Raw genomic sequence first — 26,297 nt, forward strand, 5'->3', positions numbered from 1 at the left:
AGCGAAATTTGTGTCGTCGCGTTGACGTGTGTGATTCGCTCCTCAAACGTCAAGAAAATGATCCATTTTTGAAGCGGATTATTACTGGGGACGAAAAATGGGTTGTATACAACAATGTTAAACGCAAGAGGTCATGGAGCAGAAAAGATGAACCGGCTCAAAGCGTGTCAAAAGCCAACATTCACCAAAAAAAGGTGATGCTCTCCGTTTGGTGGGATGTCAAAGGAATCGTTTTTTTTTGAGCTTTTGCCGGACAATACAACGATTAATTCAGAAGTCTATTGTCATCAACTGGACAAATTGAATGATTCACTTAAAGAGAAGAGGCCCGAATTGATCAACAGGAAGGGTGTAGTGTTCCACCAGGATAATGCGAGACTTCACACAAGTTTGGTCACTCGCCAAAAACTTTTACAACTTGAATGGGACGTACTGCAACATCCACCATATTCTCCAGATCTGGCGCCTTCCGACTACTATTTGTTCCGGTCCCTGCAAAATTTTTTGGATGGCTAAACTTTTACCTCAAATGAAGATGTCAAAAACCACCTGAACCAGTTTTTTGCCAGCAAGGACCAAAACTTTTATGAGAGGGGAATTATGTTACTGCCAGAAAGATGGCAAAAGGTGTTGGACCAGAATGGCCAATATATAATTTAATAAAATATTTATTCATTATACGAAAACTGTCTTTCATGTTCCCCAAAAAAAACGAAATGACTTTCCGAACAACCAATAAGTACGACTTCTGTGTTCTCTGAATCCTTCTTTGAAGGTGCTGTTTTGTAAATTGTCGTTCTCAATTACTTCCTCTTTCTTTGTTGAAGAATGGACCTCTAAAATTCTCATTCTTTTTTTAAATCTGTTGTATGAGTTTCATTTGTCTTCACTTTCAGAATCAGGAAATCTTGTTATTGTATCCTTTCCCAGGGGTTTGATAATTTCTTTAATTTAAATATTATTTTTTAAATTTCAATTTAATATCAAAACGTAATTTAAATTACCTTCATCACTGATTTCAAGGTTTTGGGCCGCACTTGTTGACATTGTCAATAAAAAGTGGACTTTGGTCACTTTCAAACTTTAAAAAATAAAAAGTCAAGATGCCGAGAGTAAATAATTATTTTTAATTTAAATTCCTCCCTGTTCAGTTATTAACACCTGAGGATAAGAGTGCAAGAGCATCATTTTGCGCTCTAATGTGGACCGTTACTTTGAATCAAATATATTTGAAATACGACCGGCATCTTTAATGGAAAAAATACCCACTACTGGTCTACTAGTAAAAAACACCGGGTTAAAATTATTCAGAAGCAGGGTTACAGAAGTGTATTTCTTTGGTGCGGTATAATATCTAAAAAACGTGGACCAATATTTTATGAAGGCAATATTGATGGTAATCGGTATTTAAACCTACTAGCTACGCAGATTTATCCACTTATTGACGCTCTACGGGAACAAATTAAACAATAAGATAGTGCTCCGTAATTAACTGGCTGAACAACCGATTTCCAACTTGGATAGGTCGTCACGGAATAATACCTTGGGCAGCTCGTAGTTCTGATTTGACGCCTTTAGATTTCTTACTATGGAGAAACCTCAAAAATAAAGTTTACCAAAATCGGACTGAAAATAGGGAGAATTTAAAAGAGAGAATAAGGCAGGAAATACTTGATAGCAACGGATCTAACATAGTTAGTGGTGCTATAAATAAAATGGAAACTATATATACGACGTGTCTGGGGGTTTGGGCTTTCCATTAAAAAAAAAAAAGATTTTTGGAACTTCTCAGTATTTTTTGAACGCCCTGTATTATTAGTTATCAAAATATTATAAAAATTCTATTTAAGTATGTCTTGTCAACAAGGTGTTAAACCCAAATTAAAAAAATAAAGATTTTCTTTTTGGAAAAATTGGTATTTTTCTTAGGGCCTGCAAATGACATATTCGAGATAAAAACTTAAATATGTCAAAAACCATTAGATATAGGTATAGACCATTATATATGAAATTTTCCTAGAAACTTGCGTAGAATCCAAAAATGTTCTAATATACAAAATAACATAAATTATAAATAAGTAACCATATTAAATACTACAAGCTTAATACTTAACAGTTTTCTTTTAAATAAAAATTTAAAAAATATATATCTGTTATTTTATGTTAAAACGATTGTTTTAGGAATTTTCGCTAATGTTCGTATGGCGCTTTGTATATCTTATCATATCTTGTATCACTAATCAAAAATTCGCGTTATGCGAGTTAAGACTTAATTTAAGTTATTTTTCAAATATTTTATTTTAATGAATTATTTCTTCTTGTTCCTTTAAAGTAATATTTGTTTTACACACGGATTTATGAAGTCTTCCTCCTCTTAGTATTTGCTGTTTTATATAGAATAGAAACCCGATTAGCCATAGTCGAGCACGTACTGATTTAAAACAAAAGTAAATGATTGGAAGTGCTATGCTAATATAAAGTAGGATCCGATAACTTTTTGATTTCACCCTGTATAGTGATTCTGAGAGCCGCACTGAATGCTACCCAAAAAGTAAGGAATTTCTTTCTGGCGAAATTGGCTTTAGCTAGAGAAAGCGGTTTTTTGATATTTTCGCAACGGATAGGATATTAACCAAGAAAAATAGATGGACACGGAACCAAATTTACAACTTAAACTGTGTACGTAGATCATGTTCAAAGCTTGCCAAAAATACTCAAACATTTGCATCTTCGTTAGTTGATCACAAAATCAATTCTAATGATAAAAGCACGTAAATTGTGTAAACGGAACACAACCTAAACTCCATTTTTAATTCTGTTCTAATGTTTCCTAAAATACATTTCTAAAACGCGGACGAATGCATTTATTATAGACGAGAACTAAAAACGTTTTGGCCGACATCCAATCCCAGAGCCTAAATAAAAAATTTTGTCCCCGGATTATGTAATGAGGTTTCCTTTAACAAAATTGGCGCACTTAGGTTGTCGTCATGTCTTATTTTTCTTTCAAGTGAGTGCCTCACCTCCATAAATTAGTTCTCTCAAATATTGAAAGTTTTAAAAGTTATGCGAAATCATGAAAAAAAAAACATGAAATACAGAACCAGTTTTCGACCCACCAATGCGGACCATATCACTGAGGCGCAGAAACAAATAGCACATTCCTGAAAAATGGTACTTAGTTATGATAGTTCCTGAGCTACTCAGGAACACTGATTCTTTTTTTTTATCAAAGTTTGCCATATCATTTGCGATTCATTATTCTCATATCATTAATATCAAGGATATTTCGATTTTGAAACTTTATCAAATTTTTGTTTTTTATGCCCATTTGATTTTAGATACTTCTTTTATGAATCTGCAATTTAAATTATATTTTTGCGATGTTACGACTTAAAAAAGTATTGTTAATATTGTTATATTTGCGATTTATGATAACGCAACCCTGCTATGTTTTTTGATATGCTGATAATAAAATTATTATTTTAGTAGTTTTATTCTAACCTACAGAACCTCATATAGTCTTAAGGTTAACTTATTCAATTTCAAAATAGCAATCACACCTTAGCAAGTTTAAAGCTTCCAAATAATGTTCTTTAAAGAAACTTCCAAAAGCTACTCTAATTCGATTTACAAATCTTCTGGATTCCTCCTTAGAAAAATATGTTGACACTACATTCCGGGATATCATCCGTTCGATTGTTGAACTCCGACTGCTATCCTGCATCCGACTGGAATCCTGCAGACGTTTCGCCAAGATCACATTTGGCATCCTCAATGTTCGCGCTCTGAAAACACTTCAAACATCGCGGAGCGCGAGCATTGAGGATGCCAAGTGAGATCTTGGCGAAACGTCGGCAGGATTCCAGTCGGATGCAGGATTTCAGGCGGATGCAGAATTTCAGTCGGAGTTCAACAAGCGAAAGGATGATATCCCGGAATATTTTTTCAACTTTTTTTTTCCATCCGTGAATCAATACGTGAAAATAATCGAAAATCGGACGCCCTGTATTTCTCAAAACAGTTCAAACTATTGTTTAGCGGATTCGAGCTGAGTTTCGAGGCTCCAAGGGTTTTGCATTATGTTCTATTTAATCACACATCCCCATAATTAGTGTCGAGATTGGGAGATTAGATACTACATAGTTTCTATTTAGTACTTGAAAACAAATATGCGACTGTAACATGAAAGGCCACTTTTGGTTGTCCGAAAAAACATGATTCCAGGGATCTCCTATTTCAGACTCGATGCCCAAATCCTAAATGGGTTTTATCAACGTGAATTTTTGTTGCGAAAATGTTATATAAGAAACACGCATAGTTTTACTAAATTAATTTACATTAATTACATTGCAGTAGCTGCGTTTGAGTTTGACATCTTGATATCAATGCTGATGTTATATCCAAACGAGACCCGAGAAGCCCTAATAGTTATGCAGCCAACCAGAATTATATTTTAGTGATTTCTTTCTGAATGCGACGTGTAAGAAAGTTCTATTGGACTTTAGATTTTTAAACTCTTTTTACTTTGTTTGCAATTTATTAAATGGATAGTTTTTTTTTATAATACAGCAATGGGTATAGAATATATAGTTTACCGAATAAGCACTTTCATTGGCTGGTCAGAGCTCGTTGTATCATTTAGGCACAACCACACAAGCCGTAAAACTTTTATTTATTATTTTTCTTGTTCCAAAAAAGATCTGGTTTTCTGTGATCTAGTCAGGGCGTCCAATACTATCTAAATAATAATTTTATTATCACAAGAAAAGCATGACAGGGATGTGTCATCAAAAATCTAAAAGGTAATAATTTTGTGAGTTGAAAGATCGCGAGATCCCAATTAAAATTAAACCCTAACAGGAAGTATCTTAAAATGACGAAAGAGCTTTGGATTCCAATTTGAAATGAGCCATTTCGTTTCTGTTCAAATGTTGCAGTGAAACAATTTTTACAAAATCAAAATGTCTTCCATATCAAGGAAGATATTGCAATTTTTTAAAGTCGACAATGTTCCAATTTTCTCTAGTAGCTCATAAACTACAAAAATAAACAATAATAATGCCGATTCCCATAAGGACACATTTGGAATAGTACTGATTTACGGCGATTTTCCACATCTTTGTTAAAAACTATTTACTTCCATATTCGATGTTCAAATCATATCTCTATTAAAACCTTAACCTTAAATGATTAAGACTGCGAAATAAAAGCAAGTGCGTTATACCTCTATCAGAGCAACAATCCGAGGAGTATGGTAAATGTTAGTTTCAAATCGACTAAAATACATTCTCAAAAATAACTGATAATTTTTGGCATTTACTTGTCGAGATAGAATCAAAATATGTGGCAGATTACTCACTTTTTGTACAATTCATCAAGTTGTTGCAATTTGTTTGTGAGTGATGCCGCAGATGGGGGCGAACATTCACTTAAGAACAGAAGCACTGAGCTGGACAGATCAATGACTTCCGTTGCCCGAGCTTCAAGGGTTCTAGCTTCTGATTGCAGGTCCTGTAAGAGGGAGAATAAAATTTTGATAATTTATGTAAATGTTGGACCTAAAACTAAAACTACTGACTATAACAATAAATAACGTAGCTAACCTCCACATTTTTCTTGGTGGTGATGACATGGTCTCTACTTCTGACGACGTGATCGATATGCTTGATCCGTTCTTCGATACTCGTGAGTTGACTTTCGAAATTTTGCCAGCGACCTTCGAAAGTTTCCCATACTTCTGCCAGGCGTGTTAAAGTATCTCTTCGGCCTTCAAGGTTTGATATTAAAGATGACCAATCTTCGGAGACCTTAGGACAGAGGTTAAACTTTGTGGAACTTTGTTATTGTAAATCTAAACTGGGTTAATCTATATTTTAGTAAAAAAAGACACTGACTCTATATCAAGTTCAATTAAGTCGGCACCATATGGGATCCATTTTATTCCTAATTTAATAAAAAAGTAATGCGCTATAAAGTGGTCTGCATATTCTAAAACAACCATTCGTTGTAAAATGTGTTGAGCCATCGAAAAATATGAAGTTTATGCAAAGGTTATTTTTGTAAATATCGACAAATGTTTTTAAAAAACGTTAATCATAATTGAAAAATATTGCCAGATATTCAACATTATCTATCCGCTGCCCAAAAATAATTTTCGCTAGAAATCAGTTATGCAATTATACGTAACCGGTAATATTCATAACGATATAGGAAATAAAATAATTTCTATTTAATTTTAATTTACTAAAATACATACACAAAGTATATCAACTTTCTGGACATTTAATGATTCTTCCATCAAATTCCCTTAATATATTCTTACTGAGTTAATTCCACATATTTTTATTGAACTTGAAAGTTTTCAATTTTGAACTTCATCTGAAAACAAGGGTCGATATTTTAAAATTAAAATTTTATTTCAAGTTTTGGACCATGCAAAATATTTTTTCGTTTCTTTCGATCAATTAATTAACAAAATTGTTAACTTTTCAAGCAAAACCATAAATTTGATGAATGCAATGTTCTGTATGTTGAAGATAAAAATAAAATCAAATTATATCATATTGAACTTAATACAGACCTTTTTATAATAAATAACAGTAGTAAGAACTTTCTGTTGCTTGGGAACAACATAATTTAATTATTTTTGTATTTTCCAATATAAACCCTGCAAATTTTATTTATAATTGCCTGCCTTATGGAAGAACCTTCTTGAGTTGGTTACAGTATTGAATTTGTTGCAAATAAGCACGAGGGCGATTAACTCAAAGACGTTGAAAAATCTCTGCCTTTACCTGATCTGCTTGTCCTTGAATGGTCTTTCTGTTGCGCTCGTCGGCATGCTTGACAATTTCTGCCACACGTTCCTGCAGTAGGTCAAGTTCGACTTGCTGATTCTAAAAATAAAACGGAAAACGAACGATTCAGAAGAAGATCTGTGGTCATTATGGGAATTCTTAGACGATAAATTAAAAAATAGGACTTTCAAGTCGTTCGTAGTCATTTATCTCAAAATTATTCTGGTGCAAAAGATGGAAGTAATGTTGTAATTCTAAAGGAAAATCGAAATCATGAAGGGGTGAAGGATTACATCTGAAAAAGTTAGTACCTCAAAAAAAAATTACGGCAGCGGGCACATAACTAATTTTAAACAAATTTTCATTATACAGAGTTTAGCCAAAAAATCCGCAGCGAATTGATTCGAAATGAATCAATAAAACAGTATTAGATTAATAAAATCTTTTCTCCTCGTCATTAGAATGTCAAACTGAGTCAATTTAAGTTTTTAAGAACTATTTATAAAAATCTGCGACATTCAGTACTCCTACTATAAAAATGAATTAAGGTCTAATTAATCGGAAATTATTCGCATTTTGTTCATTCTGAACTAGGGCCGAATTGTGTTTATGTTTTAGTTTCAATGAATTCCTTAAATTAAATAGTTTTAGTTCCTCAGAGTAAGAATAATTTTACATTGTAAGTAAGTTGCTTGGTGACAATTTTGCAGGGTTTGACGAGCCTAGCAGATTGGTTATCTTCCATGACCTCTTTATCAATAACAAAACCTAGGTTGGAAAAAGTCGAAATGAACTAATTTGTTGTTAGCTTTTCCAAAAACCGTTATTTAAAGGAAACAAAAATACAACAAGCAGACATTTTTGTATCTGTACATTAAGAAACTAAAAAAAATGTTTGGTTTGAATTGGAATAGAATGGATCAATATTTTTTGCAAACTGTTAAAAGCTTATCACTTAAATAAATACTTTAACTATCTACCCAAAAAAAAAACCGCTGAGTAGTTTTTTTCTACATAAATATACTCACGGAATATTGTATTTCATAGAGTCGTATTTCAAATCGGGAGATTATAAGGCAAGGTAATAAAATTTTAAAATCAGAATTAATCAAAATCAGAGTCAAGAAATGAAAAATATTAATTATCAAAAACAAAATTTATGAGAAGAAGAAAACAATTATATAATAAACTTCAAGAAGAAATCAGCTTTCGCGATTCAAGTCATTGTTTAAAACATGTTAATGCCAGAAAAATCAACAATTAACATTGCACTGCCACACCCTGATAAGTGATATAAATAATTGTGGGAGTCTTATCTGAAATTAAATTAATTTTATTTAAATTAAAATTTTTAATTTAAAGCATGCTAAAATTATATTACGCCAAAAATAACATACACGATTAAGTCTATTCCTTGACATTGACCGGCATCGGTTTTGACAACACTAAAAAATCAACACTAAATTTAGCGTAAAGTGGTCAAATTTAACCATCAATTAATGTACTTGTCACACGCACATTCACATCCGTGGTAAGCGGATACGCACGTCTCGTTTCTGTAGCGCTTAACACCAGTAAACTCGATACAAACGAACAAAACATTACAACAATTTTTAAGGTGGCCTCGGTTTTGACAAATACGCCAAAGTCTAGTGCACTTCTTTTTGCATGGGCGGAGCTTTGAAAAGAATTTGCAAAGCGGTTGAGTTAAAATTCGAAAAATCTATTTTTCTCTTTTGTTTCTAATCGATGTAAATGTTAATAGTCATTATTTTATGAATTGTTTCATTTTCTGATGTTGTTTGTTTCTCGATTAGTAATAGTATTTCTCTTACAGACTATTAATAATATATCTATTTAACTATGACTTTAGGTAGATAGAAACATTTTATAGGATAATATTATCCGTGAATCAAGTGGAATTAAAATAATTACGTGAGAATTCTCCACTACCCACGCGAAGTTACGCCTCTGATTTGTTTTATCGAGTGAGGTAACGCGCGTCTGATATCAGAATTTTAAAAATAGAATGACATCATCGAATTGGTTATTAACCCGGAATATTTTATATTTTTGGTTGCCTATTTAAAAGGTAATTTTCTTTCAAATTACGAATGACCTAAGCGAATATACCAGATAGTCGTAGGTGTTTAAGAAAAAAAAAACTTATTGATAATTTTTGGATTTTTTTTTAGTTCCTATCTCCACCGTTTGGGAAAGTTATTTGCTATGACCCGATAAAAAAATGTATTTTCCTTGTATAGGCGGGGGAAAACACTTGAATAAAGCGTCTATTACTGCAGTTTGACTAGACGGAGATTGGCAACTAACTAACCGAAACTAGATCTCGTTTAGGAAAGTTGCTGATTGAGATAAAAAAGCGCTATGCCAAATTGTTATTTAGGAAGTCCACCTTTCTTTTTAAATTTTACTATTAATATAAAATATACATAAAAAAATTAAAACTTTGATCGCATCTTCTTCTTTCCTTGAACACTAACACTCCTTCAATGTCTACGTGACGTTCATTAAAACTAGATTTACAAGTCATCTATTATAAACTGACTTAAACAAAAGGTTTTTTTATGAACCTGTTTCATTTTTCTAGAATGTATATTTGTAGACTTAATGATGATACTAATGTTGGATTTTCAATTGTATAAGTACTTGTATACCTACAAAAGATTTCTGCGTCAACACTTTTGCATTCGGAAATAAGTAAAATTTACACTAAAATATGATATAATAAAAAATAATAATTTCAGCGATCTGTTGTGCAAAAAATAAAAAGCAAACAAATGCAAAAGTTTTGAGATAGCAGTTGTACCGACTTTCTTATGTTAAATAGAATACATTACCGTTTTTTCAAATTTTCAAGAAGAAGAGAAGAAGAGTCTCTAAATACGAAATCCCCAGAGAAATTCATTTTTCATTTCAATAAGTGTGCTACTTTGCAATGAAAGGGTTGTTCGACAAATATTTTCATACATTTTGCTCCAATTTTTTTTTCTAATTTGACAAAATATATCATCAAAACTTTTTTCTAAAATACACACACACAAACCTATTTTAACTCATATTTCGTAAGGTCTATTTTTCTGCATACTTTTTGTATAGATCCCATTTTATTAGACAGCATAAGTTTATTTTTTATATAAGTATAAGTTCAAATGCGAAAATAAATTCAATATATTTGTATAATATTAGCACAGTATCGTAATTTACATAACAATGACGCTAGAGTTTCGTAATATTACATTATGTACCAAGTGTGCAGGTGTTGTAAATACTATACTTTTTCTACAACCGTTAGTTCTTGGGTACAATGATATGACCGTCAGAATTGACAAACGTCAAAGTTCAGCCCCGTGCGGTAATATCTCGAAAATGTCCGAAGTGGCTCGGATCCGTGGAAAATGAAACTGACGCGGTAAAATTCCACTTTTCGCATGCTAGATGTATAATCGGGCATTTTAGAGAAGAAAGCTACTTACAGGAATCTTTCAATTTACTTTCGGGGATAGTTTCGGTTTCGATAGTAACGAAATAAATAGACTAAAATATTGTAGCATAAGTTTAAACATGATGATTTTTCGTGAACAAATATTTCGTCGATGGTACAACACTACACACATCAGGGAAGTACTTTTACTGGACACGCGGGCTTCCAGCATTACTCCACGACTAGTACAATTACTACTGCTATTGGTTTATCATGTTAGTAATGAAGTACTCCAGCGAAATAATAGAAAAGAAAAAACGACTATTCAAAATATGACAAGAACAGATTTCCTTCCGTCGAATTTTAAACTGTGCGTCATCACTTTATGCATAAACCTTATAATTTGCTGCTATTCTCTGTCCGTATATGAGTTCTTTGTGATTTTAAAAACGTTTCGGGGTACAGCAAACAGCTGGGGGAAGTACCACCACTCTGCTGCTCTTAAGTCTAATATCGCGATAATGAGTCATGAGTCAGTTGGGTTTTGTGACATACTACTGTATTTAAAAGGAATCGTGCGTATGGTACTGACCGAAAATTGATTGGACCTAAGGTATAATATGGGCGGAAACGATATACGGTGTGTGTGCAAAAAGTAAGGTGACTTTTGTAATTGGGCGAGCTACGTACATTCGATCTTCGATATATTTTCTTTGTTATATTGGTACACATGTCCCTAACATATGTTCACAATTTCAGCCAGTTTGCACGTTTACTTTTTTTATGAGAGATTTTCTGTTGTAAAAAAAATGGAACAAAGAATTTGTATAACATAAACATAAAACATAAAAAATGAACTACAGTGCTGCAAAACCCTTGAAATTTTGACAACGGCATATGGTGAATCTCCTTTGAGCAAGAAAAATGTTTTTAAGTGGTACAAGCTGTTCGACCCCCTAGTACGTCAAGAACTGATGACAGCGTTGGAGAAGTGAAACAAATGGTGTTGAAAAATCCTCGAATCACTATTAGAGAAGTGGTTGAAGACGTCGGCATTTCTATTGGCTCATGCCATGCAATTTTTTCCGAAGTTTTGGGCATGAAACATCTAACAGCCTGAAACTGCCTAATTTTGAACAAAAGGACCATCCAATGAGCATCGCTCAAGATCTGTTAAACGACGTCAATGTTGATCCTGATATACTCAAAAAGGTCATAACTGGTGACGAATCATGGGTATATGGTTCTGACGTCGAAACCAAACCTCAGTCGTCCCAATGGAAGAACCCAGAATCCCCAAGACCGAAAAAAGCACGTTCGACCAAATGTCAAGATTTTGATTACTGTTTTCTTTGATTATCATGGTGTAGTATATCAAGAGTTCTTACCACAACGTCGTACAGTCATTAAACAGTATTACCTTGAAGTTATGCGCCGTTTGAGAGAAGCAATACAAATTGTGGGAAAACAATTCATCGTTGCTTGTGTTTAACTTTTTGGTCAAAAACAAAACCAGAATCACGCCTCAGCCACCATATTCACCGAATATGGCCCCTGCGACTTTTTCCTGTTCGCAAAACACAAGAGACCCATAAAAGGGATTTCGGAGATACAGAAAAAATCGCTGGAAGAATTTGAGGCTATACCAGAAAGTGCTTACCAGAAGTGCTTCAAGGATTAGAAAAAACGTTGACACGAGTGTATTATATCTAGGAGGGCGGGGTTATTTTGAAGGGGAGAACATTAACTTTGATGAATAAATAAATACTTTTTGATAAAACTTAAGACACCTTACTTTTTGCATACACCTCGTATGTTCGGGTCTCGTTCACGCACTATTAAGGGGCCCTGATTGAGACACTGCCGGTTTCCTATCTAGAAATTTGAATATCTCACCTGAATATCGTTAAGGGCGTGGGTGATCTTCTGGATATTGAAGTGTAAGCCTGCCAAAGTCGATACTGGTTCGTCAGTAAATTTTGTCCTTGCTATGAGTGCCTTCACCTTGTCCAAAACCTGACAGTAGTCCTTCCATATTTCGACGTCTTGTTCGAGTTGAGCCCTTTGAGATTTTGCAGAATTTAGTGTGTTTTTTAAAAGTTGCGTGTGTTGTTGTTGTTCCCGGCTCAATTCTTCCTGTTCGTATGGCGTTAAACTGGGCCAAATCTTATCGGCAGCCTGCTGAATCCCGTGGGAAACTAATTCTTTAATGCTCGATTCCGTGCTAAAGAAGACCTTGTGTTCCTCCAAGTCTGTGAAAATGTTTTCAAAATCAACTCCGTCTTTGTGAGCGTCCAACCTGAGTTCCGCCTCTTTCACCCAATTGTAAAGTTTTTCTTTTTGCTCGGTGTATTCATCCCTCAGCTTTCTGTTGGTCTGTAGGTATTTAGAGCGTTCCTCCAATTCTCGTGGCAATGAACTTAACAACGAATTTGCCTCTGAGAGTTGCTCCTGAAGGGATCCTGGCATGGCATCATCATACCCCACATTTTCTTGGATTTTTCTTATTTTATCCAAATACTTATTTATCGTTGCGTCAAGTACTTCATGATTCTGTATCTCTCGCAATACGCTATTCACGTCTCTGTTCAATAGAGGCCTTGATTTGACTGCGCCCTCATTCGTATGAAGCCAGTCCAATATTTCTTCTAACTCTGATGCCAGTTTACGATATTCGGCGGCGGTGTTCTCGTGTTCCTGCCTTTGTTTCTCCACGGCTTTTCGTAAATTATTAAGAGATTGCTTTAGTGACTGTAACTGCTCAGTTATGTGGTTTCGGTCTTGGACGTTACAGTCAGCCGCAATTTGTTGCCCCTTATCGCTGGCAGACGCATGTAAGGCCTCGCATTCTTGTATTTTTACCACAATATCGTCGTATTTCTTGATTTTCTCTTCTATGGTGCTTCCAGACTTTTCCACGTGTCGAACCACTTCGGTGTACTTAGTGATGAATGTCATAATCTCAGTGATAAGGGCCAGATACTGTTCTCTAAGCAACAGCATTTGTTTGAGTTTCGCTATTTGATCTTCAATAGTTCTGATTAATTCGTCCTGGGTGTTAACAATGTCCTGGAGTTCTGCGGGATTGGCACCTGGAACACTTCCAAGTTTGGTCTTGCTTGCTTTCACATCTTTTAAAATTCGGTCATAAGACGACAGTAAGTTCTGCACATCTTCAACTCTAGCACCGACCGGTTTGTTCAATTCTTGAAGTTGATTTTGAACGTCCTTGATGAATTGCAAACTCTCTGCCAGTTTCGCTTGTGCGTCTCGGATTTGTTGGATTTTAAGTTTAAGATCGTTAGTTCTATCTTGAATCAAACTTGCTATCCTCCCATGTCTGTCTGTCATATTGTAAAGTGTTTCTTTCAAGATTATTTTATCCGATTCGCTAATAGTTGGCAAAATCGCTTTGCCTTGTTCTGATATCTTCTCAATATCGCCACTAACTCGTTTAGCGTCTTCGTACAATTTCTCGTATTTTGCAAGTTGTTCCTCAAGGACGTCCAAACTTGAAACTCTTATGTCGGATGAAGTGGCAACTTCGGCTTCTTTTAACCAATTTATGCATTTTTCTATATCACTTTCAAACAGTTTCCTACCGTGAAGCAAATCCGTCAGTGCGTCCAGTTTCTGTTTAGATTCCTGATTCAAGTTCTCATAGTCATCTTTGACTTCGTTTAGTAAATGTTGTAGTCTTTCGCGATCTTCGTCATCGCATTCCTTAAGCACGTTAGTTCCCAGCTTAAGTAAGTCATTTAAATCCCCTTTGCTGAAATCTTTTATTTGCTGGTCGTATGTTTTATGTTGAGCGATTTCTTTTTCTACGTGAATCGTTTTAAGGGGAATGTACCCGCTTAATTTCCTAACTTCAGCGTTTTTCGCTTTAAGCCATGCCTTTGCTTTTTCTAGGTTCGATTCTAAGATTCTTCTGCTACTGGCAGCAGCCGTTAGACGATCGATCTCTTGCTTCACCTTGCCTGCCAAATGTTCCCTTTCAGTGCTCAAGTTCTTTAGAGAATTTTCTAACTGATCGTGTTCAGATGGTTCCAACTCGTTAGTCATATTTGCTACGCGTTTCGTCAGAGTATCCTTCAGTAGAGATTTATTTTCTACGTCTTTGAGAAGTTCTTTTAAAGAATTGACTCTTTCGTCAACTTTTCTGCTTTCAAAACCGAGAGGTCTTGGTTGCTGAAGTGTTTCAAATTTTTCTTTGACCCAACTTCTGGCTTGTTCAATTTCGTTTCTAGTGTCATCAATGCCTTTTCTGGTCATTTCAAGAACTTGCATTTTTCTTTGCAACTTTTTGGAAATATCTTTATACCGTCTATCTACGGACTTTACTTGTTCCTCTACCTGTTGCGAGTCTAAATTGTTGACGATTTCTGTAATTTCTCCAGCGAGTCGTTTTACTTCATCCACTTTCTTGGGGCCTTGTTGATCAAATTCGGTTTGAAGTTCGACAACTGCGTCCTTCTTTTGTTGGCAGTTTAGGCCAGAACCCTTGTCGATTACGTCGATTCTTTTGACGAGATTGTCGAACCAATTGTTAGTGACTTGTAGTTGCTGCCGATATTGATCCACGAATTCTTGTTTTGATTGTTTCTCGGTCATAACAGATAAAAGTTCATTTTCTAAATTGTCCAACATCTTTGCCAGTTCCTCGGTTCCTGGACCAGTCAATTCAGTGGTGAGTTGGTTTCGACGCTGACCAATTGCCGTGAGAAGTTCGTTCATATTGTTTATCTCTTGTTTGGCCGCATCTGCTCGCAATTTGATAGGTCGATTTTTCCATTCGTGGACTGCTTGTCTCTGCGTGTTGATCCAAGCCTTGAGACTTGCTTTTTGTTTTTCGATTTCTTCGAAAGTTGCCACGGACGACGACAAATTGCTAAGATGGGCTTGTACCTGGGAATGAAAACATTAAAGTAAATTTAAATTGCAGTACAATTGTCGTTAAAAAAAGACAAAATCAATTCGTGCCGTTAGTATGAGCTTAATTTAAAATTTGAGTGATGTTAATGATATGCTGACATTTATGCGATTCTACCTTTCGTTTCACAGAATACAATTAACCACAGAAGTCTGTACAGATAACGGAAAATTATCTCTCAAGCGCGACAAAGTTCGAGATTTTGAAGTAAAGAAGGGAGACCGAAAATTTCATTTTATTTATTGTTGTAAATAATTTGTTTATTATTTGTATGTGAGATAAAATTAGATTTTTGTAAATATCTCACTTTATTTTTAAAGATAAACCTTTGCGGGTTTCGCATTACTTTTCTCCTTTTTTATAAATCCCGTTCCATTTCTACGCGGCAAGACTTTTTGAAAACATTGCATCTTAAGCATTTTAGGGCGGACTTACCTTTCAATTTGATAACTCGAAAATAGGAAAGATATTCGTCCAAGTTATAGGACCCTTTTTTATTTTTAAAAATGGATCATCCTTTAAAAAAGTGAAACCTAATATAAAGGCATTTATAAAATTAATAAATTTAAAAAATATATAAATTTTATATTAATTAATATAAATAATATTTTATATATATATATATATATATATATATATATATATATATATATATATATATATATATATATATATATATATATATATATATATATATATATATATATATATATATATATATATATATATATATATATATATATATATATATATATATATATATATATATATATATATATATATATATATATATATATATGTATATAAAGGAATTTTAATTAAATTAATTGTAGAAGTGTATTTAAGAAAAACTGTAAAATAATAACTTAAACACTACCTGTATCTTGAAACTGAAGCCTTTACCGACCCATATGTGAGGATACTTTTCTCTTAAAATGATTGTCCTATGTCACACTCTTAAATATTGGTGTGTCAGTGTAACTTATATATATGGCATCTTTTAACCGCAAGAATTAAATGATGATAATGGTTTTGTGCTAATTTCATCAACTAACCTGATCGATTTGGGTATTCACTTTAGAAATAAATTTCCTGGACACAAGTTCATCCAAAAGCAATTTCAGTCTGTTATCAGAATCCCTTGAAGTTGCCGATTCCCTGTGTGTCTAAAGAAACGTATACATGCATGCGGTGCAAATTAAAATATTAAAACAAATCAAAACGCTAAAAATTATACAAACACCACAACAAAATCGCATGGACAAGCTGGGCCAACTTGGACACTTTTAAATGGATCTCCCCTTTCCAAAAGATTTAGGCTATGTCTGGAGCTAAATGGTAATGAAAATCGTTATGGTAAAAACCTTACATAGATGTGACCGTTTCAGAAATGTGCATTTGTAAAAAATTGTTTTCACTTTTTTGCTAAGAGAAGTTTTGTATTTCTATGGAAATATTTTCAAAACATACAGTAGAATCCCTTAATAGCGATTGGGCAATCAAATATTGATCGAAAAAAGTTGTTGTGTACGAGTGGTCACTAAGAGATCAGACAACATTATAAATGTCTTTATGATATTTAAGCCCATAGCTTCAGTTTTTAAAAATTTCTTTTAGAAAGGAAAATTGCTCCTTAAAAATTGTCTTCCAATTTGGTTCAAACAGAGCCACATACCTGATCGATTAGGTCTTCGAGTCTTGCTCTACATTCCAGTTCCTTGATAGGAACGGGAGGTGGAATTGCATCTCTCGGGCTGTTTGGACGACTTATCGAAGCTGTAGCAGCTTCGCATGCTTGAACAGCTACTGCTAATCTGGATTTCTCGTTTTGCAGTTTGTTGTGGATAACCTTTAATTAAACAAAACATCAAATCAATTTCAGCGAGTATGTTCTTTATTTACCTTTGCCGTTTCAAGTGAGGCATTTGCCTCTTCTAAGCTTTCGACTGGTTTCACGATTTCATGCGATACGATTGGTTCATACTCGTCCAAGCTACGCATGATGCTTTCCAAAGCATCTTCGTATTCTTTAAATTTGGCCAAAGAATCGCTCAGCCTATTCTTGATTTGAACAGCAGTCTGTAGTAGCGAGGTAAAACTCTCTTGGACATTGTTCAACTGTCTTTCTATGGTATCTGTGATTCCGGGTGCCGATGCTACGTACTTTTTAATTTGCCCGTAGCCTTTATCTTTTACGTCGTCTATTGTAGATTGATAATTTTGAATTTGTTTTAGAAGCTGTTCATGTTGGACTATTTGCTCTTGAGTTTGTTCTCTGTTCGTTATGTAAAGAGAATTGTGAGCCATAAGCTGGAAAGAGACTTGCAGTAACCACTTCTCAGTTTCTTGCAGTTTTTGTTGATAGATATTGTAGTCTCGCAGCTCTGCATCGACTTGCTCTTGAAATGAGTTGCACACCGATATGACCTGTTCGAATCGCGATTTGAGCTCTTTTACCTGTTCCAATACGCCAGGTTTGTTGGACCATTTGTTTAATTCTTTTGCTTCGTTATTCAACCGTTCGAGGTCTTCGTTCCTTTTTATTATCTCTACCTCTATATTTTTGTACCTCTCCAATAACGTTCTCATTTCGCTTAATTCACCTTTTGTGTTTGGTTTTGCTTTCAGTGCCTTCTCAATTGCTTGAAGCCAAGATTCCAGTACACGCTTTGCCTCGTTATATTCATCCCACCTTGATAATCCGGATTTCAGTTGAGTTTCGGTCGACTTTAAGTCCATGTTTAATTGATCCCAGCTATTCCTTAAATTAGTTACGTCGTCACGCAGTTCTGCTTGTTTCTCAGGCTTTGCGGAATTAATAATTTTGGCAAATGCGTTTTGCAAATCCCCAAGTAATTTCTGTCCATCGCCCAAATTGGCACTGATAAATCTGATTTTGTCGAGTTTTTGTCTGATATCGTTCTCATCCCCTAAGCCAATACATTGTTGTACGGTATCGTCGTTTCCTCGAAGCCAGTTTTCCAATTCGCTTTTAATATCCATAAATTCCGTGTGATCTATCAAATTTTTTTCCATTCGAGATACTAAACCCTGAGCGCCAGTAAGCAAGTTGGTGTATTCACCCTGCAGTTGTACCGTTTTATCCCTAACCCAACTGATGGCGCTCAGTTCCATAAGAATTTCACACGCGTCTGTCAGGTTTTCTACTTGAGGTTTAAGTTCCTCAATGTCTGTTAGCAATGCCCTACATTTTTCTAAGTCTTCCTGTTTGTTATTTTCGGAGTTTTGCTGTTGTTCCACGCGAGCTCTTAAAGCATCAACGTTTCTTTGAACAGAATCACAATTATTCTTTAAGTCCTTCCACGCTTCTTTGCACTTGCTTAGCGATTTTTTAGTCTCATTGCAGATAAATTGAAGGCCCTCCCAATCCGTATTTAATTGGTCAATTTCGTCTCGGATTATACTTTTGCCTTCTTCCCCTGTGGTTTTCATTACTCCGATACTCTTTTTGATTGTTTGATTCACCAATTCGTCACAGTCCGACAATCTTTTGCAGATCCCATCGATCTGAGATTCCTTTTCGATTATCTCATTAAGCTCAACTTGGAGATCAGAACATTTTTGAATTTCTAATTGAGACTGTCTAATCCATTCCATGGCTTTATTGTAAGAACTTTTATATTGGTCATGTTCGTCTACTTGGACTTCTAATTCAGAAACCGCCAATGACAACTGTTGCTTGAATTCATTAAACCTTTTTAATGCACTTTCTATTTCTGGATTTGAAGCATCTTTGTCTTCATTTAGTTTGGACTTCAGTTTGTCCAAAGTTTCGTTGTGGCCACTTAGTTCCTTCTGCACAGTTTTATACTTTTCCAGTTTGGCTTTCTTTTCGCTAAGTTCATTTAAGTATCCCTCTTCGAATTGTATTTGGTTTTCTTGATCTTGCAACCAATCCAAAAATTGACCTAGCAGCTTTTCCACTTCTTCTAATTTATTCGCTTGAGCCTGAAGTTTGTTCTTAACATCTTGAACTTCATTAAGCAGTTTTTCCATGTCCTCCTTCAAAATCTCGGTGTCTTCCTGTATTTTTTCAGCACCTGTTTGTTCCGTATTCATAATTACACGCTCTTTAAGCTCGTTGATATATCGCAATTTATTTTGACCTTGCTCTATAGATGTTCTAATATTCTTGACCACTTGCAACTTGTTTTGAATTTCCGAAAAACTGTTCGGTATATCCATACAACCGTGCAGTTTATCTCTGGTTCTGTCCATCCAATCCTGACACTCCTGATACAAGGTGCTGTGCTGCTGATGTTCTTGGTAATACAGTTCTAACCGCCTCATTATCTCCTTCGCCATAGATAGAATAGCATTGTACTTGGTGGACAGCTGCATTATCGCATTACTGACCCGAGAATCTGCGCAAGTTTCCAGCAGCGACTGAGCTTTCATATTAAGTCTATCTAGTTCAGATTGCCAGTCAAATAGCGTCTGCAAATGCAACTGGAATTGTTCCAATACCGCCCGCTTCTCTTCCAAGCTGTCTTGGAGTTTGTTAAATGACTGCACCATTTTCTCAGTTTGATTTAGCCACTCTAATGCATCTTGATACTGTTCTTCGTATTCTGTCCATTTTACGATTCCTCTTTCTAGTAAATTCTTGGTGCTGTTCAAATTTTCTACATAATTATCGAATTCTTCTTGTAGCAGCGCAACTTGTTCTTCTATTATTTCTTTATCATCCTCGTCTGCGACTTGGCAGGCTTTGTCGCCCTTCTCTAAAGCAGTTTCTAGCTTTTGCTGGCCATATTCTAGCTCGCTGTGCAGTACTTTGATTTGAGATAGCTTGCCGCCTAAGCTTTCTTTGTCGCCAGTAGGTTCCGAACATTTACCAAGCCGTTCTTTAGCCAGACGAAGCCATTGAACTATATCATTTCCTGCATCAATGAATGCTTGATGTTGTTCCACGGTCTCCTTTTGTTTGGCATATAGTTCCTGTGCTTGCTTGGATAATGTTTCATATTTGCTCGATATTTCCGATGCAGGTGCAGCTTGTTTCAAATCTTCAGCTTTGGATGCCACCGACTGGATCATAGGTTCGAAGGAGACTATGTCCTGGACGATACTTCCTGTTTCCCTAAGGACCGCTTTTCTTTCACCAATTGGCAAGGCACTTAATCCTGTTTGACCCTTTTTTATTTTCATGGCTTTCGGTTCAGTAACTTGTTGAAGTTTTGCCTCTCTTTCGCTGATCCATTGCCGCAGCTGATTGTATGAACTGTCGTAGTCAGCCCACTGCAATAAGGCCGTTTCCAAATTCACTTTCGCGGTTGACATCTTCTTAACGATTCTTTCCCAGTCGCTCTGTACTTCTTTGATTTCATTGTTTATGATGTCTCTACCATCTGACCGCGTGTTGCGCAGCACTTTTTCACCGCAGTTAACCGTCGCGTGAACTAAACTTTGACCCTCTTCTCGTCGATTAATGAGGTCTTGAATTTGATTAAGATGGCTTTGTAGCACATCCTTGCTGCTATGCGAAGCTGCTTCGGAACAAGAAGAAATTATTTCTCTGGCGTTATCGATCCAGTTTCTGGCGTTTTTTAGATTTTTATCGTATTCGTTGTGTTGTTCGTAGTTGGTTTCAATTTTTTTCACAACATCTTTGGCTAAATTTAATTCTGCTTGGTAGCGCGAATTTAGCTGCTGCAGTTGGTTATTAACGTGTGTTTCAAGAGGCGATTTTAATAGAACCTTCGCAAAATCGTTTAGTTTTTCTACCTGTTGCTTTCCATTGGTCAATTTATCAAGAATTTCGTTAACATCTTTCACTTGTTTTTGCTTTTCCTCTAGATTTGACGACAAGGCAATCTTTTGATTTTTGATTAGTATAGAAATTTGCTGAAGCCAGTCTGAAATCCTCTCAAACTCGTCTTTATAGTCACGCCAGTGAACTAAAATAACTTCAAGCTGCTCACGTTGCTGTTTCAAGTCTGTAATTATTAAACAAACGTTAGTTATATACAAATAGACATTATAAATGTTATGATTAGTACGACAAGAAACTTACCCTTGAACAAGCGGTCGAAACTCTCCCTCAATGCTCTGATTTCATTTTTGATAGTTTCCTGCCCCGGGGCGCTAGTATTAGGTATAACAACTTGAGCGGTATGGTCGAGGTTCTCCAGCAGTACTTCACCCTGGGCTTGTTTGTTTAGTAAATGATCTAACGGACCAGAGAACATTTCAATTGATAATTTATCTCCTAAAGGACGCTGTTTCAGTTGCGGAACTTTCTCTTGAGCTCTGGTCATCCAGACCTGCACCTCTTCATAGGCTTCCTTGTAAGCTCTATGGTCTTTGTACTCCTGGTTCTTCTGTGGTAATAACTTTTGAATTTTATTGAAGATATTATCAAATCTATCTAGCATAGTTTGTGCTTCTATGGCGGCTTCTCGGGTTCGCTCACTCTTAAGTACCTCGGTTGCTTGAGACTTTAACGAATCAACTTCGATTTTCTCACAACGCACCTTTTCTTCCAAAGTCTTGATTCTCTCGAGTTGGGTTTTCTTTTCCGACGCAGTCGCCTGCAATTCCGATAATTCCGCGTACTGCGCTTCGAGCCATTCAATTCGTTTATCTAGTGATTTAATTTCTTCTAATAAACCAGTCCATTTTCTTAGAGCATCTTCAAGTAAAGATTTCGTTTCTATTATTTTCGATGCGATGTTCGACCATTTATTTTGTAAATTAGCAAGTGTTTGGTTGACAGATTCATGACCTTGAGGAGCAGTGTTTGCCAAAACATTTTGCGCCAACTCTACGAGTTTCTGTATGGTTGTAAAACCATCTTCCTTATTGAGTATTAGCCCTTGCACGGTTTCCAGTTTAAGTTCTAATTCCTTTTCCGAAGCTGTTAGCACATCTGCGCAGTATTCTAATTTTTCATTTAGACTATTTAACCAATGTTCAAATCGGGCAATTTCTTTATTAAAATCTTGGTGACTGCTGGTATATAATTGCCAGCGAGTGGTAAGCTCCTTAACTTTTTGGTATATTTGTTGATATTTGATGCCGAGTTCCGAGATTTGAGAGGCGCGATTTGATAGACCTTTATCCAATTGTTGTAATTTTTCTGTAACCTGATCGATTTCGAGCTCCTTGGCTTTTACTTCACCTTGCAGTTTCTTTAGTGATTCCAACTGCGTTTGTTTTTCTTCGGCAGTAGACTTTAGATCAATTGAGTGCAGTGTGGTGTCCGTGTCTCGTAACCAAGAGAAACATTGATCTTTCAGTCGTTCGTATTCAGACCATTGTTGAAGTTTAACTTCAAGCTGTGATATTGCCTTCTCCAAAATAGATACAAGACTAGCCCATTCTTGTTGAGACGCATCTATTTGAGATCGAATATTTCCTTGACCACTCTCAATCGTCCCAGGAATCACCAAATCTCCTAGATCCTTAATAACATCGATTCGCGATCGCTCTTCTTGTAGAGTGCCAGCTAATTTTTTAAGCCTTTCTAAGTTGGAAATTAACGAAACCCTTTCCAGATTAATATCGCTCCACAGACTGACTGTGTTTCGCGTGGCATCCATCCATTCGTGACATTCATGTACCGCTTTGGAATATTTTTGATGATCACTGACAATAGTTTCATATTTTTGCGCAAAATGTTGTGCTCGTTTTAGAATTGTCTGATACTGTTCCGCAATACCTACGATCAGTTTTTCGATATTGTTGTCTCTGTTAGGCAAACCTTCAAGTTTATTCTTCAACTCCACAACATCTTGTTGATGCGATGTTATGTCGTGAAGCAGGTTTCTGTACACCTGAAGCTGGGATTTCTTCTCGTCTAATGTAGCTTTAAGTATAATTTGTTGAGACAGCAGATGATCGATTTCCTTAAACCAAGTTTGGATACTCTGCACACTATTGTCAAATTCGGACCAGGTATTAAACTTTATCTTGATGTCTCTGTTGGCTGAGTTTATTCCATCGAACAGGGCCTCCAGCATCTGTTGCAAACCTTCTAATTGGGAAGAAATAATATCCCGTCCCTCCGGAGACGTGGACGAATAAAGTTTCTCTCCTAACTCTATGGTGTTATTTAAAAGCAACAACGCGCTAGTTTTTTGGGACAACAGCTCCTCCAGCGCCTTGCTCTGTTCACTTAGCGATTCCTGGGTGACATTTTCTTGACAGGAGTTAAATCTAAAATGAAAAATGGCGTGCATTCTTTTATGTCAACTTGCGAACTTCAGTGTATTACTTTGTTTGGGCGGCTGCTATCCAGTCGGAACACTGTCTGTATTTTTCGTTGTATAACTTGTGGTCCGCTAAGGCCTGTTCACATTTCTTCACTATCTCCTTAGTTGTAATCTGAACAGACTGAAATCGAGACGTAATCTGTTGGATATTTATCGAAATCCTGGAATCGCCGCTGCTTTGGATCAATTCGGTTGAATCATCAGACATCTTATCGAAATCATGTTCGTTTTGTCGAAGATTTGTAATGAGAGCCTACAAATTAAACACGGTGAATCAATTATATTATACATCGACAACCACCAATCAACGGAGAAGGAATAGAACAGCAAGCATTCACCTAGAAGCAAGAATCGAAGAAGGCATAAATAATTTTAGAACAGAAAAGAACACGACATTGACCTCTAGACACCATCACCAGCAGAATAAAATATTTTAAGATGCATTTTTAGTAATCCAGTATATTTTTTCTGTAAAATTTTCAGTTTTAGTGTTGGAGATTTACGATGCTTCTTGCCGGTAAAAATAAAACTGCAAGACTAGAAAAATTTTAATTGGCATAGATTTGTTGGAAGGAGTCAAGTAAAACAAAAGACAATGGATTTTGTAGCAATCAATCTTAAAATAGTGACGTTACGTTTACGAATTCTCTAATAAAAATTGGAAAACATTTTAACTTGTTCTTGTCGTTTCTTGTCAATAGTGCCAAAAATATACCGTTATCAGAAAAATTATTTAGTATAAGAAGAATGATATTTTCCATGGGTAGTTCATCATGACGGTATCAATTCTTTTTTAAAACAAATATTTATTTATTATTTTTTGAATTTTTATTTTTTTAAAATATATTTATGCAATATTTCAATATTATTGTTATTCTTAATGGTAATAATTCCAACAGATCCATTAATCTGCCTCATAGACAAAGAGGTTTGTTTATTTTTCAAAAAATCTGCACCAATAGGATGTTCTTAGGTCAAAATAAAAAATATACGAAAGTGATCCGCTTGAATAATGATAAGAATTTTTATCACTGAGGATAAAAGGACAACTATTTATTGCATCTTATTTACGAGCGTTACGTTAAGAAAGGAAGAGAAACTTGTATACATATTTGTCTGTGTTCTTACTTGCTCCAGATGATCGGCAATACGAATAAAATTCTTAACTTCTCTCGTACAGGAATCAATCGCCTTAGTTAGTACCTGTTGAATTATTACACTTAAAACGAACTCCACAGCAAAACGATTAGGTAATTTTATTAAAACGGAATATTAATCAGAGTGCATTTACCTGATATTTCTCTAACTGTTCCTGTTTTTCCTCTGCAGTCGATTTGTGAACATAATTTTTCAAAGAACACTCTGTATCCAACAAGAATGCTAGCAATCGTTCCAACGAAACCTCGTAATCATTCCATTGTTTTAATCTGTTTCCTAAAGAAGACTTAACGTCCACCAATGTGGAACGGAACTTGTCTTGATCCACTTTAAGATTAGAAACGTCTCTTTGCATTGCCTCTTTGGCCCGTGGAGGTAGAACCGATGCTCTTTTCTCAACGTGCTGTTCTATTTCCTTAAGTTTGATCGTGCTCTCTGGTAAGTTATCCTCAATCTCATTGACTTTGTTAAGCCTCTGCTCTATAAAAGATTTACTTCCGCTGTAATCTACATAACAATTAAGATTATCCCAGAGTTGTTTTTGGATGTCTTGTTGAGTTTTAAGAAGGTCGTAGAAATGCTGGAACACATCGAGACAGTTCTCAAGCTGTTTAATGTTGTCCTGAACCGCCACCAGTAAATTTTGGTATCGTTCATTGATTGATTTCACATTATTTTCAATCTCTACATTTTTTTCTTTGTTGCTGACCAGTTGGGCTAAATGAATGGCTTTTTCAGTGATCCCTATAAAAGAAATGAATTATCCAATTATTTATTAGCTTCCAATGAAACCACTACCTTCTATGATTCTTTTATGTGGAATGATTTCTTGGAGTGTAGTTTTCTGCTTTAGCAGTTTTCCTCTAACTTCCTGAACTGAATTCCATGAGGACGAATCGAGTTTTACAATCTTTTCCATGGAGTCTAACCATGCTAGGGTTTGTTGCAGCTGGTCTTGATAACTGGACAGCTGCATGCTTTGTGCGTCTTGCAGCTTTTGCTGATTCGAAATACCTAGAAAAAGTACATATAAAAATCAACGCTTATTAAATGAAATTACGCACCGTCTGCTAGTTTTTCCCATCGTTCTCTTGTGCTTTTAATTTCATTTCTCACTATTTCTCTTCCGTGCATTGCAGTATCTGGTAAGAGTCTCTCTCCTACTAAACTCAAAGAGTTAATTTTATGCTCTCCTTTTTCTTTTTCTGTTATTAGAATTTGCATTCTTTGTGATTCAGCCTCCACATTACTTGAAAGTCCACCTTGTTGAAGAAGATGCAACTGATCTTCTAAGGGTTTCAACCAAGCAAGAGTTTCATCTAATTTTTGCCTGTAATTGGTGTGGTCATCCACCATGCCTTGCCAGCGATTAATAACATCTTTTGATAGTCCGAGGAGATTTTGGTATCTCGCACTAACTTGGGATATTATAGGTTTGATTTTCTGAACACCGCTAGAATTCAAAAGTGCGTGGCTCATGTCGACAAACTGATCTATTTCCTTTTCTTGTGAGACAACAATTTCGCGTTGCTTTTGATATTGGGAAAGTCGCGTTTCTTTTTCACCTAAAGTCGCTTGAAGTTCTTGATTTCTGAAAATAATTTCTGTGTCCTGTATCCATCGGTTAAGCTCTTCTAACGATTTGTCGAACTGGTCCCACCTATTAATCGTCGCTTGCTGTTTGTTAATTAATAAATCTGAAAAAAAATAAAATAAAAGAAACAACC

General features: G+C 35.5%; 1 protein-coding gene across 12 annotated transcripts in view; it reads right to left on the reverse strand.

The window, feature by feature from the left end:
• Positions 1-26,297, reverse strand: part of LOC132702935 (muscle-specific protein 300 kDa) — a 171,410-nt gene that overhangs the window by 52,955 nt on the left and 92,158 nt on the right. For 6 of the 12 annotated variants that reach the window (XM_060671816.1, XM_060671817.1, XM_060671811.1 and 3 more), the window contains 13 exons: positions 25,635-26,267; positions 25,369-25,584; positions 24,704-25,314; positions 24,541-24,615; positions 23,415-23,665; positions 21,213-23,356; positions 17,078-21,135; positions 16,851-17,024; positions 16,231-16,341; positions 12,139-15,150; positions 6,798-6,899; positions 5,607-5,810; positions 5,363-5,514 (listed from right to left, as the gene is read on the reverse strand). In XM_060671816.1, the coding sequence (XP_060527799.1) occupies positions 5,363-5,514; positions 5,607-5,810; positions 6,798-6,899; positions 12,139-15,150; positions 16,231-16,341; positions 16,851-17,024; positions 17,078-21,135; positions 21,213-23,356; positions 23,415-23,665; positions 24,541-24,615; positions 24,704-25,314; positions 25,369-25,584; positions 25,635-26,267 (11,743 nt within the window). The remainder of the gene's footprint in view (positions 1-5,362; positions 5,515-5,606; positions 5,811-6,797; positions 6,900-12,138; positions 15,151-16,230; positions 16,342-16,850; positions 17,025-17,077; positions 21,136-21,212; positions 23,357-23,414; positions 23,666-24,540; positions 24,616-24,703; positions 25,315-25,368; positions 25,585-25,634; positions 26,268-26,297) is intronic. The other 6 variants (XM_060671815.1, XM_060671814.1, XM_060671819.1 and 3 more) reach the window with 3 other exon arrangements.

The sequence above is a fragment of the Cylas formicarius genome, unplaced genomic scaffold (assembly GCF_029955315.1).
Source record: "Cylas formicarius isolate icCylForm1 unplaced genomic scaffold, icCylForm1.1 PGA_scaffold_6__28_contigs__length_40554024, whole genome shotgun sequence".
NCBI classification, from domain to species: domain Eukaryota; kingdom Metazoa; phylum Arthropoda; class Insecta; order Coleoptera; family Brentidae; genus Cylas; species Cylas formicarius.